Source organism: Nyctibius grandis, chromosome 3, assembly GCF_013368605.1.
Source record: "Nyctibius grandis isolate bNycGra1 chromosome 3, bNycGra1.pri, whole genome shotgun sequence".
Classification (NCBI taxonomy): Eukaryota; Metazoa; Chordata; class Aves; order Nyctibiiformes; family Nyctibiidae; genus Nyctibius; species Nyctibius grandis.
In genome coordinates, this window is record NC_090660.1 from 45035269 (window position 1) to 45052542 (window position 17274).

Here is a 17274-nt window from a genome sequence, read left to right on the forward strand (position 1 = left end):
CAAACAAAAACCAAACTTACTGACATCATCACCGTAAAAGCTGTGTACATTGTTTTTTGTTCCTGGCATTGTAAAGTCTCTTGACATTTTTGATGGGGTATAATTCTAAAGTACTGTCTGACTGCATTTTTTGCTTGTGTTTGAGACGCTGTAATACCCAAGATTTTTTTGCAGTCTCTCATACAGCCCATCCATTTTTGTTTTGAGGCCAGAAACCTTTCCCTCTGGGGAGAAATCAGTCCTGAATTCTTCATTGCTTAGACAAGCTCCTGTTTTTCTGTAGCTCTCTGTAACCAGCTGTGATGTTCAAGTGGTTTTAAACTGATGTATTAGCCACAGCTTTTCCCTCGGGAGGCTGTCATCTCTGGTGACAGCATTGACTCCAAGCAAAGTATCTTTAAAGTCTATAGAAGAAGCAAAGCAGAACAAGGGAGAAGATTTGTCAGCAGAACTCTTAAGTGCATATCTGTTCTTCCAAACGTGTGTCTTGTTGCTATATAGGGACTCGTGGATCTTTTCTCTCAAACGCCCAAGTTTAGGAGAGCTAGGGTTAAGCCTTTTTGCTAATAGTGCCTGCCTTTGCCGTGTACTTCAGCAGCTGTTCATCAGTTCCAAACATCTGTAATACAATCATTTGCAGTCATTTAACTAAAATGGATGCAAAAAGTAAACAAAACCTTTTCTGCAAAGCTACTTTCTAGCCAGTTGGCCCCCAGCCTGTACTGGCGAATGGGCTTATCCCATTTCAGATGCAAGGCTTTGCATTTGCCTTTATTGAACTACATGAGATTCTTGTTAGTTTATTTCTGTAGCCTGTCAAGGGCTCTCTGAATAGCAGCTCTACTGACGAGTCCCCCTAGTTTGTTATTATCTGGGCCTTTATTACAGACATTAAATGATACTGGCCTTAGTGTTCATCCCTGAGGGATGTGGCTGCTGACTGACTGCCAGCTGGACTTTATGCCTTTAGGTCCAACCAGTTATCCACCCCTTGTATTCCACCTACCCAAACCTTATCTTCTCAGTTTGACTATAAGGGTATAGAGGCAGACCGTGGGAGGCTGTGTCACAGGCCACGCTAAAGTCAGAGTCAGGGGATATGACGTTATGCTTTTGCCCTCCTCGACAGAACCAGTCATTTCATCACGGGAAGCTATCAGGTTTGCCCTTGGTAAATCCAAGCAGGCTGTTCCCACTCACCTTCTATCCACAGAGAGCAATTACTGTTAAAACTGTTATGTCATCTGCCTTTAATAAAAAGGTAAAAACAGCTAAGTACTTGAAATGCTGTGTATTAAATATGGCTTTCACTTTACCAATGCATTATCGCCCCTTCACTGTAGATGCAGAGGTTTCTGTTGAGCACAGAATGTACCCTACCTTTGGCAGTCTTTTATACTTCAACAAAGTACTGCATTTTGGGATAATTGACAAAAAATTACTGGAGATGAGGCCTTTTTCTTTTAAGACAAATCCACACAAAAGAGAGAAGAGGCATGAAGTTCACTTTATAGTTCGATGATCCTTGCTTGCTTGAAATCTAGCTAAAAAGATGGACACTGGTCACAGCTTCACAAAGACTTGACAAATTGATACTAGCCTGTATATGGTAACTCTTTAACAGTACAGAGTTAGTGTTGAGTGGTCACAGAAGAAAGGCAATGCTGGCTGGCTAAGCTAAGGGTTTTTTTTAAATAAATAGCCAAAAGAAAGAGGAAAGAGCTGAAAATTAGACACTGAAGGAAATGAAGAGAAGAACAAGTGTTCCTGCCTGGAGTTTGAGACAGACCCACACAGTGAATAGAAGTGCTCGCTGGTTGTGCTCAATTCTCCCTCACAGAGCCTGAGGCTTGCACAGATGATGACTGTGAACGGTGCAAAAGTAGCGCTTATTTAAATAACTTTTTTTTTTTAACATACAGCTCTTGAATTTCAACATGATGCGGATAGGTCTTTGTTCCTGCCTCCCCCCGCTATGATACTTTTCTTCTTCTGAAGGTGTGCAGGGTTTTTACTAGAACCACATTAATGAATCAAACTCTGGTAAACTGAATCATCTTTTTAAATGTCAGTTTCTATTTGTTTTTTGGCTCACTGAGAGATAAGGATGCTGCTCACAGGTGTGGTTGTATTTCTGGTATTACTGTTTCTCCCGTCTGTACATGCACATGAGTCTTTCATTGTCATCACTTCTGACATTTCTTTACATTGGTGGTAGAGAAGATGGACATTTATTTTTACAGTCAGTTGGAAATTTCTATTACCTGGTCTTTCTCAGGTTTGGTTTCTTTGTTTGACTTTATATATATGGAAAATGGCGGCTACAACTGTTTAAAACAATACTGTCCTTGTAAACTGTTCCATGTTAAAAAACAACAAAACAAAAAGTGCTCCTGAAGAACAGGATTATATATAGTGCAGATGGCATCTTTCTTATTCAGCGATTAGATTATCTGTTCATGCTTTTCCAAAGGTATGAGAACAGCCTTATGAAACATTTATGTTATGGAACATGTATCTTATCATATTGGACATCTGAAGATACTTCTGATAAATGCTTCCTGGTCACAGTCTTTTTTTTTTTTTTCTTGGTGTGCATAAATGGAAGCAATTAGCTCTACAGGAAAACCTCCCCTATTTTCAGATCAGTAATAGTGTGTATTTGCTGATGAATCAGGTGTCACCTGGGACTGAAGAAGCACTAAGTGTGAGATCGACGTCGTTTCCTTGGGCTCTCAACTGCTGCTGGCTCATCATGGTAAGCAGCAATAGTTAAGTTCAGGTGACTATTTCTGAAAGTTAGGAATGTGTTAAATTCTTGATATACATATATATAGGAAAAAATGTAACATTGTACCTGTACTTGTTGCATATCACCAAGCGTGTTAGAAACTAGCCACATCACTTTACCAAAGTTTGGATAAACACTAACCAGACTGCATATGTAAGTATTCATCTCTTCGTGTTACAGTCTGGGCTGCTTTGGAGTGTAAGTGTGCTCCAAAGGAGGGCACCAATATCTGAAGGTGGCGGTGGAACTGGCATAACAAACCACTTGGTGGCCTGGTAGCCAGAACTTGCTGAGGTCAGGCTCTGAGTGATAGCCCTTACAATCTAGAATCCCCAATGAGATCAGGTGCTCTGATCAGGTTTAAAATATGCGCTCATTGAAGTGCATTTATCTCACAACTTCATAAACATTCTGATACTATTGCTGCTGAATGAAACAATTCATCCTCTATTTTCTTGTAGCTTGCTTCTTACTTTAGAGGACCTTCATATACCAATTGTGGGGCAACTAATGAAATTGGCCTCTGCCATTCATTAACATTGGTAGCTCTTCAGGGTTTGTTTTTTGTTGTTGTTGTTTTCCCCCTCACACTGGTCAATATAATTTGAATGCCAATTTAGGCATTTTAAACACACACTGAACAGTTACCTGAAAATAAACAATTAAAAAGTCATCTGTCTGGGCATCTTTGGGTAAACAATTGTTTTTGTATTTTTTTTCCAAGATGTTTTGCCTCTGAGACTTTGTTATTCCTTTCTGAGATGGGAAAGTTCAGCTATTGAACATGCAAGTTAGTATGTCAGCTTGCTAGCTTTGTACATGTGTTACAATGGTCCATTTTCCTTCTAATCATATTGGTGTAATTGTAACTCTACGCAGTAGTTTTTGTGAGAGTGCCTCTATGTTGGCTTAAAGCATGGAGGAAAGAGCATTGTTCTCTTGTTTTGCTTTTAAAAAACAAATAACAGAATAAGGAGCAAAATCATGGTAAGAGGTATCTGTTTTTACACAAATCATTGACATAATGCTGCTTACACAGAGGTGGCTGACAAATTTTGCTTTGAAGACATTCACCTGGAGAAGAGAAGGCTCCGGGGAGACCTTATAGCAGCCTTCCAGTGCCTGAAGGGGGCCTACAGGAAAGCCGGAGAGGGGCTTTTTACAAGTGCGTGTCGTGATAGGACAAGGGGTAACAATTTTAAATTGAAAGAGGGTAGATTTAGATTAGATTTTAGGAAGAAATTCTTTCCTGTGAGGTTGGTGAGACACCGGAACAGGTTGCCCAGAGAAGCTGTGGATGCCCCCTCCCTGGCAGTGTTTAAGGCCTGGTTGGATGAGGCTTTGAGCAACTTGGTCTAGTGGAAAAGTGTCCCTGCCTGTGGCAGGGGGATTGGAACTAGATGATCTTTAAGGTCCCTTCCAACCCAAACCATTTTGTGATTCTATGACTCCCTCAGTGCCTTGGCTTCCTTTGCTGTTCAGTGCTGCTTTGTAAAAGTGCACCCACGCGTCTGTGCAGCCCAGCACCCTGCAGAAATCCTTGCGGCATTGCTTTGAGGCAAGTTTGTAGTGCTGCTGAGTGCCGTGCTGTACCATTGCATTGTGCTCCCCATAGAGAGCTGCCTCTTTTATCTCTCTTCTCTCTTCCTGTGGTTAAATGGGGCAAATCAACAGGTTTATGGATACAGACAGTCCTATATAGACCCCTCAGGAGGATTCAAGGCTGAGGATCTCAGTGGCAAGCATTTTCCTTTTTATTCAATGCAAACTGCCAAACTCACAGCTGTCATATGAGAAGTTCAAGGTACAAGGTTGAAAGGCAATTTTTGCCTGAAAAAAAGCCCAAAATATTTGTAATCCTCTCTCCCTGACTCGTGGATTGTTATTTTACATTTTTTTTAATGGTCATAGTTTTGTTGTTTTTTTTTTCTTAATTATGGTGCATCATTCTGGAACTAGTTGCTAGGTTTTTTATCTCTGTTGTGCTTTTAGCATAGATGGAGTATTCAGATGCTTAGATGACCTTTTTTATCTTTTTCTGGTGTATCAGATATCTATATGAATTCTTCTCAGATTTTATCAGTATGCTAGAATATAGAAGTGGTTTCATTAGCAGAAGGAAACAGGATTTCATTTGTACACTTCTTTATTATTACACTTCTTTATTATTACCCTTCAGAAAGACCTCAGGTGGTGACACTTGAAAATTACTAGTCTGCTGGGGTTAGACACTGCCCTTGTTCAATGTATTTATGAAGCCCTTAAGGAGATACGCTGAGAGTTGAGGCTGCAGCATCAACATTGTGTTTATGACTTAAACCACATCCTTTTCTCAAAAAAATAGAGAGTGAAATATTTGTACTTCTTCAGAATGTGGCTAAAATGAGTGCTCAAAGGAAAGTATATTAGCAAACACTCGGTCTAGATAGGATAAAGGTAATGAGTGGACTGTGAAAGCATCCATATTGATAGTTGTCACTCTCCAGACTATTCTGGAAATCTACTTAAACACCTTTTGTAAAAGAGATTTGCTATTATGGTTGATGTCCAAAGTGCCTATTTTTGGTTTTGTTCATCCAGGGTTGTTATGGTTCCTCTTTGACTCACTAGGTCAAGAGCTGCATCCATCCGTGTGGCTGCCAGGTGCTGTTTGCAGTGGCACTGTAGAAAAACCACCTGGGTTCAAAGCAGGCAGCACACGCGCTTTATTAACATTAAGCTTCAGGTCAAATGTTCTGGAGTCTATCAAAACTAGGTGTGTTCCCAAGTGTGGTTTTGATGCTTATATTGATCTTCACAGTTTTGTGTTGTGTGTGCTACTGCATTGCTTGTACAGCTGATGCGGTGGTGGTTGCCCTCCTCTGTATGACCGGGGTGGGATTGGTAGAGGAAATACCAGGCCATAGCTCTGCCTGTACTCGTCTGAATTTTGTGGTTCATGTTCAGGTTTCCTGTGTACGGTTTCAGGACTAATGTGCACAGAATGAAAGACACGTGACAGGATTCTTGCTTCAAATTAAAAATACTGACCTGGAGCGTGTTTTTGTGTCTTGTCTTAACTTGTTTTGCAAATTCCTTGCTGTTTTATGAGAATTCCCGGTTCTGGCCGTGTCTTAGAGTGTCTAAGGAGTAACAGGTCATTCACATAGCTTTTCCTTTTCCTCTGACCCTATGTATAGGGTACATGAGTTTGGGTTTGTTGAGTTTTTTTCAGTTTATGGTATTCATGGGAAAACTTTGATTCTTGCACAAGGTTGTCTGTCCTGTTTTTATTTTGTTTTGTTTCCCAAATGACCTCTATCATTTTGGCACCTTGCTTCCAAATGCAATTAGCCTGTGTCAGTGGTATGGACACAGTAATGTAATCACTTGTTGTCTCCCTATCGTGTGCTTGAACCTCCTTCCTCAGCATTGGGGGAATACCTTATGGACTAGTAAAAGCTGACTAGTACCATACTGTGGCTCCATTAGTTGTCTTTATCTGTTACATTCTGAGCTGCAGAGATTTTAGTTCAGTTATAAAATATGAGAACCCCAGTGTGGTCAGGAACCTTTTCTCAAAAGGAAACAGAACTGCTATAAAGGCAAGATATCCTGTGTATTAACCCAATTTGTAAGAACTTCTCCACAAACAGAAGCAGTTTTTAAATGCCTTTGATAAATAGAGGGAGGCGCATAGCAAAATAGTGTGGAACTGGTAATGGGGAATGTAGCAAATTTTTGAGTTGGAATTCTTTTTTTTTTTATACTGCAACCCCTCAGTATCTTAAGGTTTTAAAATAGACTGAACGCATTTCTTCAAAGACCTGGATAATGTGTTTGAGGCATCTTAAACCTTTTTCAAAGCGCCTTTGTCTGCCTTGGGGGTTAGTGATGGGATCCTTTTGTTGAAACTTCTTTTGAAATTCTCCATTGATGACATTAGCAACAGAAGCACTGTACTGTTGAAACTCAGAGGAAAAGAAAACTGTCCTTGGAAAACTCTAGCCCTCTCTCTTTCCATTGCTCTGTCATTTTTTTCATTCTTTTACCTTATATCTCAAATAAGATTTTGACACATGCACAGGAACATAAGAATAATTAATCTATATAGAAGTTATCGAGTAGAGGATATTTTGAGTATTGCATTTTAGAAACTGAATGTAAAGAATCTGTGGAAGTGAAAATTAAACTGAGAATATAAGGTATACTAGAAAACTGGAGATAATGATTGTGATTAGTTTGCTGTTTGAATTATTTTATTTATCTGAAAATTAATGGGAAAATTTGAATCCTTTTCTTGACTGGTGGGGACTGAAGAAGGAGCTGATGTAGGAGTTCATGGGACATTTTCAAGGGCTTGGAGCTGTAGAGACAACACAAGCCCAATTTCAGTCTGGCGTAACCCTGTTCTGAATGATGGCAGTAGTCTTGCTCGGGGGAGTTTTTATTTTTGCCGTAGGGATGGAGCTAAGCATGTACTAGCTAAGTATGTATAAGAAAACAGAACAGATTGTAAAAGGCAGGAATGAGAGCACAGACAACATGAATCTCTGCTTCAGGTTGGATTTTTTTATTTTCCTTTAGATGTAACACTAATGCTTCTTGAATAATTATTTGGTTTCTGAGGAGAAGTTTTAGCTTTTCTGTGTGTCTTTCCTTTGCAAAATGAAGTAATTGAGTAACAGCTTTATGGCTAAATGAAAAGAAACAAGCCCTTCCTAACTAGTATGCAAAACTGGCAAAGTAGTTAAGAAGCTGGCTTGAATGCTCCAGAGTACAACTTTCCATGTCCAAGTCCTATGTTATCTTGAGTTACTGAGCTGCTTCAGTAAATGTTATACGCTGCACTTCTTAGCCTGGTCTGTTACTGTAGTGCCTGCAGAACACAGGTCATTGTAACTCAGTATTTTTTAACATTTCTCATTTAGGTAAAGATCATCTAAATAGGCACTGATAGCAAAATACAAATAACCTTGCTTCTTGCACTAATAGGTGTATATATAGCCAAAACATGATTTTTAATATTGCTGTTCATTTGTTGCAAATATTTTTGTAGCTACCAGTTATTTGTATATTTTCCTGTCAAAATTTTAAAACGTTGTGTAATATGGAGACTGTGGTGTTCACTTGGTGGATAATGGGAGAACAGACTAACTGAGTCGCAAGGCATTGGTGAGTAGCTACAATGGGAAACTGGGCCAAAAACGTCTTGCAAAACTGTGGCAGATTATAATTCAATTTCTAATTTTTATTAGGGCTGAATAAGAGCAGCTGTATATGTATACATTCATATATATATATATGCTTATGCAGTATATATGCACATCTTATTTTGTAACTGTTTTATAAAATGATAGAAGTACTTCCAGTCTGTGACCAGCTGTTATGATGCCGTAGATGCTGGCTTGCAACTTCAGTGTTTTATGGTACTTTGGAACATGAGTGACCCGATTCGTGTAAGAAATGCAACTCCAGTGCGCTTTGGTAGGGATCTTGGTGCTCTGTGGTTTCTCTTCCAGTGTCAAAACACCTGCAGAACAGGGCACATCTTCCTCACTTTTTCTGAAGTACAGGTCGGAGGCCTGAGTTCAGAGAAGGTTCGAAGCACACTGGGAATGCCCATCTCATCTCAAGAAACTTGACTTGAATTCCAGTTTAATGCTAATTTTTGTGGTGGTTGAGGAGATACTTTTTGGGGAGAGTGAGTTTTTGTCGATTTAGGCCTATATAATATTTACTTCGTGCTAAAATCAGGTGTAATCTATAGTTCTTATATCTATTATATACTGTAAAATAAACCAATTTTGCCTATCACTTCTGAAATTGCATTGAGTGCTTAACCTGAAAGTAAGAGCTAGATGGAATTACATTTACTATGTTGTGTACAGAGGGCCTTTCTTTCATAACCAACCACAAGCACTTTATAACTGTAGTTAAAGAATACCTCTCGGCACAGGCGGTGTAAGTGAATGTGTTTTCACTTTTTCTGTTCATTGATAGAGAAACTTAAGAATTTTTAGGACACTGGAAGAAAGGATTAAGCAACTGGCTAAACCTTGTCTTTTAAAATACTATTTTAAAATATAACTTGTTTTAGAGCATCTGGATCATTGTTCTTTTGCAGTGATTTTTCCTGTATTGTTTTTGGTAATACGAATATTAGATATGCCAGTAATAATGTGTCCTGTAAATTTTTTACTGTAAATAATAAAGCAAAATAAATATTTTTAAAGTTTACGTTTTATGTAAGAAGCCATGCCAAGTAGATTTACATCCAATCATGCGTTGTCATGTTTTAGACTGATATATCATACAGCTTTCCTGTCGGCATCTTGGAGTTGACATCTGTCAACACTAATGTTGTGGCTTACCCAGGGAGCAGATAGCACAGTTGCTGTTTAGTTCGCCCGAGTGATTTAACTCGAACCAAAATATCTCAGGGCTCAGTCTGTCTTATTTCCCTGAAACTGCCAAAACCATGTTTTTAAAGTAAGAGATGCGAACATCTCCCTAGTAAGAACTTGGACTGACAACTCATTTCATAGATGCTGCTGAGTATCTGTTGCATAGTGTTTTGTTGCTACTGCTCTTGATGCCTTGCAGCAGGTTTCAGACTCTTTCAGCCATTTCCCAAGAGAAACAAGAGCACAGGCAACAGCAATCCCTCTCCTTCTGCACCACCAGCTTTACCATACACTGAATACAATGGAATACATTTGAAAATGGAGCTGACAAGCACTACGTTGAAAAAACCTGGAGCAATAGGTCTGATGAGGAGTTCAGCTGTCCCCTTCATTTGGGAAAGCCCTGAACTTGGTTTGATCATCTAATTGTATGAATTTTGTCTCATCCGTGATGGTACAATTTTTAGCGGCTTTTTGTTTTGGGATTGGCTCATTCTGCTGTAGCAGATGTCCTCTTCTGCTTTTTTTCAGAGTTGGAGGCTGTTTTCTGTCTCTTTGTACAAAGAATATGTAGTTGAGTTGCTGCTCACTATAGATCAACTAAAATAGGATGGAGAATCCAACTTCAGTATGCAGCTTACTGAATCAGTGGCCTCTGCGTGCAAGTGGTTCTGTAAACCAGTACAGATGCTGTGGACCTTGGCATGTGTCTCTTGTGTGTGTGGACTGCACCTAATGCGTTGCAAACTGGGTGGTAGCTCCACAACTTACAAATTATATCTGTAGGGACAGGGCTCAAGTATTTGTGCTGATCACAAAGTTGTTTACCCAAAGCAAGTTGTCTCCCAGTAAAGCCACTGCTGGTTTCTGACTGAGTTCCTCCATCCTCCTGAGGGACGCGAGTTAATCCTAACTGAGGTGAGCATCTGCTAAAACTGTCTGTCTCCTCAGCTTTGAGAGATACATAGCTGATGGGTTTGCTGCATGGGATGCTCAGGTTGGTACCTTGAGGGAGTGCAGAATCCTTTCTCTTCTGCAGGTGTTTCTTTCTTTGAAGCAGTTTCTCCTTTCTTTCCTGTTCTCCCTGATTTCTCTAGTTCTTGTCTGCTGCTGTGTGACACCAGTAGGCTTCTGAGGTCTTTCTTTCATTTTCTTCTGACAAAGCTTGCTGTTTTGCTTCAAAGTCTCTTGAGTTCACATGCCCTAAGTCTGTACTCCTGTGTTCTATAGGGAGGTTGACAGACTTAGGCTACCTGTCATCTTATATATTCTGTGTGGTTATTAATAAGGGGAAATAAGAGACCACTTACAGTTTGGAAGTGTGCTACGTTCCTGAGGGCAGAACCAGTAATTTTCATGGGCAGATTGTATAGCAGCATTTTCAAAACGTAAGTCAGAATTTATAAATTGTACAAAGGTGATTTCTCCAAAACACCACAGAAAGTCTTCTGAATGAGCATGTACTTGAATAGAGCAATACCTGTCCTTTAAAAAGCATAAGCATACTACATTTATCTTTTTTTTTTCTTCCTCAACGCTTAGTCAACTTTCCAGTAATATTTAATATTGCATCAGTCATGTCATATCCATTGCTCAACAGCTGACTGCATGTGCAGTTTATTGTCTGCATAGCTGCAAGCATGCGTATATATTTCTCTTGAGCACCAAAGTAAAAAATTTTGAAAACATGTTTTTTTTTCTTCTGTAGTAGCAATATAAATATTTAAAACTCAATGTTTCACAGGTTACCTTTTTTTCTGTCTTTTCTAGCTAGGGAATGTAATGCTTTGACTTGTGGCAATTTTAAGTGCTGAAGCTGTTGACTTATCTCTGGGCTCAGTTTAACACCAGGTGGCTAACTGGCAGATTTGTTTCAGAAATAGATAAGTACTTGTGCTTTAAAAAGTACAGAAGTTCGTTGAAGACTTGAAGAGGGCTGCTCCTAAGCAACAGTAGCTCTGTGTAGCTCACTTTTGCTCTGTAAGGAGAAATATTTGTGCACTATCTTCTGATCTCTTTGTTCACTAAGTCAACAATGGAAGATGTCAATAAAAAATGAAATATGAGGAGGAAAGGTGGAAACTTACAAGTCTGTCATGGTTTTTAAGATGTCCCTCCTATTTAGATGTCTTCTCTAGTCCTCCATCTTACGGCCTCTAGTCAGATTAAAACAAACTGGAAAAAAAAAAAATCTGTGTTTTCTGAGGGTTTTTTCCCTCAATATTTTGCAAAACCACGTCTATATGAGAAATAGTAAAGATACTAAAACCCTTTGTGTTAATGCTTCCATATTCATTAAGAACATAATGTGTGTGTAATTAAGAAGTTTGAAGAATGTTTATGCTTGATAACTATAGAGGAAGATCTAATCTGAAGAAATGTTTGTTTTACAGAATGCTGAAAGCAAGGTGGAAGAAGCACCTAAAGAAAGTCCGAAAGCAGCCAGACTAACACAGCAGTCTTCAGAGGATAATGAAGTATTTGGTGAGTTATTCAAGATAGCTGGAAAATGTTATTTGATCTGTTAGTTCAGAAAAGAGAATTCCCACAAAGTCCTTGTGATCTATTTAATGTTGGTGTATGGCATCTGGGTGCGGGCAGTACAGTTCCACAGAGACCTGGAAAGGTGGAGGAAAGGACCAAGAAGAAAACAAAGAGGGATCAAAGGTTTGAAATGAATCATCTCTGAAGAAAGATTTACAGTTGGTTACCACAGAGAAGAAAGATTGAATGCAAGTCTTCAACAAAACTAAAGATGTATGCAGTAAGAGCAAAAATAAACTTTTCTCTGTCCATGATGGATAAGACACGCAGTGAATTCTTTAAATTGCAGAAAGAAAGATTTGATTAAATATTGGTAAGGGGAATCCTAAAATGAATACTAAAACATTGGGGTGCATTGTCCAGAAAGTGTGGAGATTTATCATTGCTGGCCTTTAAAAACAGGTTAGACAAGTAACTGTTTAAGCTGATATAATGTAGTTCATCTTGCGGCAGGAGGATAGACTAGATGACCTTTGAGGATACTTGGCGGCCTAGATTTTAGATGAGCCCCTCTTGATAGTTTTCTGTGAATTCCTTCTCCCTCCCCCTGCTTCCTGTATAGGTTTTGCTGGTAGTTTTATTATTTGATCTGAAAGCTGTATTTGGCCTTCTTCTGCTTCAAGATTTGGAAAAGAGCCAGGCAAACGTTATTATTCCAACTTTATGTTGATTTTTTGCTAGTAGAACTCCAATTAAAAAGTAGTAGTGTAACATCAATGCGGGAGAGGTGAGAGCAAGACTGAAAGTTTATCAGTTGATGTATTCTTTAGCTCCATTATGTTTTGTAGTGGAAACTCAAAATCTGCAGAAGTTGTGGACTTTATTAAGGCTGACTAGCTTGAACAATTTTGGACAAGTCAACTATTTATGAATGCAGTAAGGATTTTTTTTCTTTCAAGGTACAAAAGGAATGGAGCATGAATAATTAAATCTCTCTTACTATATATGGAAACAATGCTTGTGACCATTTAAACTGGTTTTGTTTAAAATCAGCGTTCCTCTGTGAGATAATGTAGTGTGATTGGCACATGAGCCTGAATTCCTGGTATGAATATTTCCAACACTGATCATATAAAGCCAGCATCTGAAGAATCCACAAGTGGACTTAAGTGGACTTAAGAACTAGGTTTCAACTTTATTAATTTAGTGGTGAGGCTATTACCTTATTTCCTCTACATCTGCTTCACCAGTTATTTGCAGTAGATGCAGTGTTTCCAGTTATAGAGCCCCATGGCACAGTGTAATGTGCATCTCAAACTGTGTCCTTTCTCAATTTGGATCTCTCTGGTTTCCTTCTGTGAGAAGGATGGAGACAACAGAGGAAGGACCTCCATCTGCCTTTCAACCAGCAAAATCTCAGGCTAACCCAGGACACAAACCTTTTATCTATTCTGATCACTAGCCCCAAGTACCAGTGAACTAAACCAGTAGTTAGTCAAGCCTGTGGCCCATATGGGGGCTGTGAACTTAAAAGATGGGAATTAAAAACCATGAAGTAGGCTTAAACTCACTATCCGGTGATCCATACACTCACTACAAATTCTTTTACTAATTTAAGAAGGTTGACATGCAGTGTACTACGTATTCCTTAAAATTAATGATTTACTAACAAATTGCTAAATGTTTTGGTGTTCCAAATCTGTGAACTGAACTGCTTATCTAAGATAAGCCAATGATCAACCTTTAATAACTTGGCACCACACGGAAAATTTCTTTCCAACTCCAAAACCAGTCAGACTATAGTGTCATATATCAACCCTTTTACCGCTTTGCAAATGAAAGTCTCATTTGTTCGGGTTTTTTAAAATTTTATGAAAATGGCAAAAAAAGAAAAGGAAATATGGTGCAAATTGAGTCTGTAATCTTCATTTTCACCCTGGGGAAGTGAGGAAATCAAAGTGGGCTGAAGATGCAAATGAAACCACGTTAGTGTGAGATGCGCCGAGAGTCACAGAGGAAATTTTGGCAAATGTAATTTTTATGTCTCTGAGAATTATGCTACTGTATGTACCTCCCTTTCCCTGCAGTTCTGGGCAATTTCTTAAGATGTTGAGATCCATCTCACAGGGGATAAATGATAAGCTTGAAACAGTTTTCCCTAGGTGAGTTGTTTGTTGTCCTGTGATTTAAATTATTAGATTACAGACCCTGCTCAGTTATTCTCCCTCTGGCTTGATCTATTTCAAGCTGTCCCTCATTTTTTTCTTCTTGCTTTCTCCCCAGTGGTGCTAATTATAACGAGCACCAAGTATGCACCAGGAGTTGGTTAATTTATAGCTTCAGCTTTGACTAGAATCCCTCTTCTGAAGAATTTTAAATAGCTCTGTCTCTTTGAGCGAGTGCCGCACAGCCTTCCCTTTTCACATAGATCGCTGTCTTCTGTGCCTTTTTTATTTATTTTTCACAAAGATCGCTTTCCCCAGCTTTATCTGGACAACGCCACCCCCTACAGAAGGGTTAGCACAGGCAGCAGCGAAGCCAGTGCCTGCCTGGCGCAGCCACTGAGCCCCCTTCAGAAAGAGGGGCAGAACCTCTTGACTTCTACCTGCCTTTTCTGCTTGGGTGCCTGGGTGTGCAGCAGGCGCGCAGAGGAGCTGTGTGCCCCTGAAAGCACTGGCTGTCCCTCTTCACTGAGCCACCCGGTGGCAGCAACTGCCAGTCCCTGGTGGCCATCAGAGTGGCTGGACTGCCAGGTCAAAGGTTCCTTCACAAAGGAGACAGAAATCTCTGGCTTTGCTTTTGTCTCCCCACATCTCCGAGGTTAGTATTGTCTTGAACCAGGTGACAATATGATTTATCAGGAGCGGGGAACCTTCTGTACTGTGGACAGCATGGAATAGATGCAATTGCTAGAGATTGTTATACAGAAGATATCTGAGGGAGCTGTGCTGTTTGAATCCAGCAATATTTCTTTTGGAAATACTTGCTTCCAGATTGAGTTTGGTTTCTGCAGTCCGTATCAGCTGGGTACAGTTTTGGAGGCAAGCACAAAACTTCAAAACTGTTTTGTGTTGAAGTGAAAAATTCAACATTTTTTGAAATTGATTGAAAATGCTGTGGTGATAAAGAACCAAGCGTGGAGATATCTTGCAAATCTGCTAGACCCAGTAGCACTCTTTGTAAATAGAAGTAAATATTGATCCGCTACTGTGGAGGACTACTTCTGAGTGAATATGGATGTCTTAGTTTTCTTCTTCCTGTTCATGTGAGTTGAATTTGGGAATTACCACTCTGGAGGGTTTTTTTGCATTTCTCTTTAATATTAATTTTCACACTGGGGTATGGCTGAAATGTCCTTATCCACAATGGAGCTGCCTCGTACCAGCTGCTTTACGAAACAAACAAACAAGTCAGGTATGTCCTGTGTTTGAGAGCTCATTCTCAAAGGCGATGAACTTTCTATATAAGAGGATAGAGTGGAGAAATGGAGCAGAAGGATAAGGATGTGGGAGAGAAGAAATCTAGCCTGTACAGTAATGGTATTTGTAACTATGAAATTCTGAATTAACAAGAGTTAGTTTTGTTTGTCCTTTGAAAGGATTTTCTTGTGACAGCCAACAGACTTCTGTTGTCTGATATACACTGAATATGCATTTGTGATGCGGAACTAGAATGTCTTGCTTGCTACAAACTTCTGTTGAACTTGCACGTAGTCAACATGGTCTCTATTGCAATCAGTACGTAGTCAGAAACCAATCGTGCATGACATCTCAGTCCAAGTGAGAGAAGAAAATTGCCAGGTAGAGTGCTATGTGTTTAAAGAAATGGATTAGGAGGTGACTGCTGACCTTACTTCCAGAGATAGTTTTCAGAAGTTTATTAGATCCGTTGCTACACTACAACTGTGAGGCAAGAGCAGGGGGCCAAACTGCCTGTCATTCTGACTGGGAGAATTGGACCTTCCTTTGGTGCAATCCCTTATTGCATTAACTTGGAGAAAGACAAATGCAGATTTTTGTTGATATTTTTTTCCAATAGGGTTGAACTAGGATAAAATTACAAGTAAGGAAAAATTCTCCATGGGAGAACTGCCATGTGTTGACAGCATATTCCCCTTTCTGATAGCAGTGAAAAGCCCAAGTCTTGATCTTCTCAAACAGGAAAGTTTCGTTTCTATCTAGTAGATAGTTCTAAAATTGTGTGGCTGGAGTTGTACTTGTAGCGTGTTGGGTTTTTTTGTTGTTGGGACTTGGTGGGTTTTTTTGTGTGTTTTCTTTTTATAAAAAAGGCAAAACTAAATCCCCCCCCCCCCCCCAAAAAAATCAGAATTGTAGAGCTTTTTTTTTTTTGTTTTCACTTAAGCAGAAGGTAAGCTCTGTTCTGAGCGTGGCAAAGTGACACTGGACACAGCACCATCCATCATTCTGCTGTTTCTAATTGCAGTGCTGGGTACACTCTGAGGTATCTTTTCTGTCCAGAGCAAGGGGATATAGCTAGAAACTGTACATTCAGCACAATTCCATGGCGACCCTGACTGACTCTGAGTCATTGCTTATGCTGATGCCTGCTGCTGTGTCCTACATAGAATGTCCTGTGGATATTTGTGTAACCCTACGCAGGTTGAGGAGCTTCTGTCTCCACAAGATTTCCATCTGTAACGGTTTGACAGATGTAGTCATGGTCACCGTTGGCCTCTCTTAACATGGTAGAACAAGGGTAGCTGCGGTTGCTGCAGTCCCACCACATCCCCATGTAGGAATTTGTGGATGCTGTGTATCGGATACCAGTTTTGGGGATTTTTTTGTTCAGTTGGGGACTTAATGATGGTATATAAAACCCATTATCCCAAAATAATAGTCCGTGTGTCTGTATGGATTTCACTCCTTTCTTGTATTCATTTTTGCTTTTTGATTCTCATTTAAAAAAGGGAGGTGGCAGAATGCAAACGGAGGAGCTGGAAGGCATTTAGCCACTCCTGGCTGCACAACGCCTTTATTAGGAGGTGATTTGGTCCTGTCAGGAGCTTGCTGACAGGGTTATTGTAGTTCAGTGACCTTCTTACTGGGAAGCTTCTCTCTTTGTAAACACAATCAATTGTGGGACACAAGCTATGACTTTAATGCAAAATAATGGCAAGCTTACACGAAAAATCAATGTGGTGAGACAGCAAATTGTCCTAAAATAGATGTTATTACCATGGTGCAGTTATTCCCTCTTGCATGAGAGGCAAATGGGGGAATTTAGTCTCCTGTAGTTTTTCATTATAAGCTAAGTAATGATTATGTTGTTCCAACAGTCCATGTATTTCCACTTTCCTTCACCATCTCTTTCCTGTTCCCAGTTTCTTGCAAGACTTGACCTGTCTGCTTCCATCCAGAGACCACTGGTTTTATCAAAATTACAACAGCAAGACTGGAGTAATCTTCTGAGATGGAAAGAATAGATTTACATTTTAACAAAAAAACACTTGGCATTTTTTGTGCAGTTGTTGGATCTCAGAAGTCGGGCTGAAACTCTGTTCTTGAAAGATCTTAGGTATCATAAAACACTTTTTGCAAACTATGTGTAGGGAACCTTGCCCAGTTTACACCTGGACGAGAGAAGCTGAAGAGT

General features: G+C 39.7%; 1 protein-coding gene across 6 annotated transcripts in view; it reads left to right on the plus strand.

Moving 5' to 3' along the window:
* MBP (myelin basic protein) overlaps nucleotides 1–17274 on the plus strand; it is a 123870-nt gene that overhangs the window by 46907 nt on the left and 59689 nt on the right. For all 6 annotated transcript variants that reach the window (XM_068396321.1, XM_068396316.1, XM_068396323.1 and 3 more), the window contains exon 3: nucleotides 11571–11661. In XM_068396321.1, the coding sequence (XP_068252422.1) occupies nucleotides 11571–11661 (91 nt within the window). The remainder of the gene's footprint in view (nucleotides 1–11570; nucleotides 11662–17274) is intronic.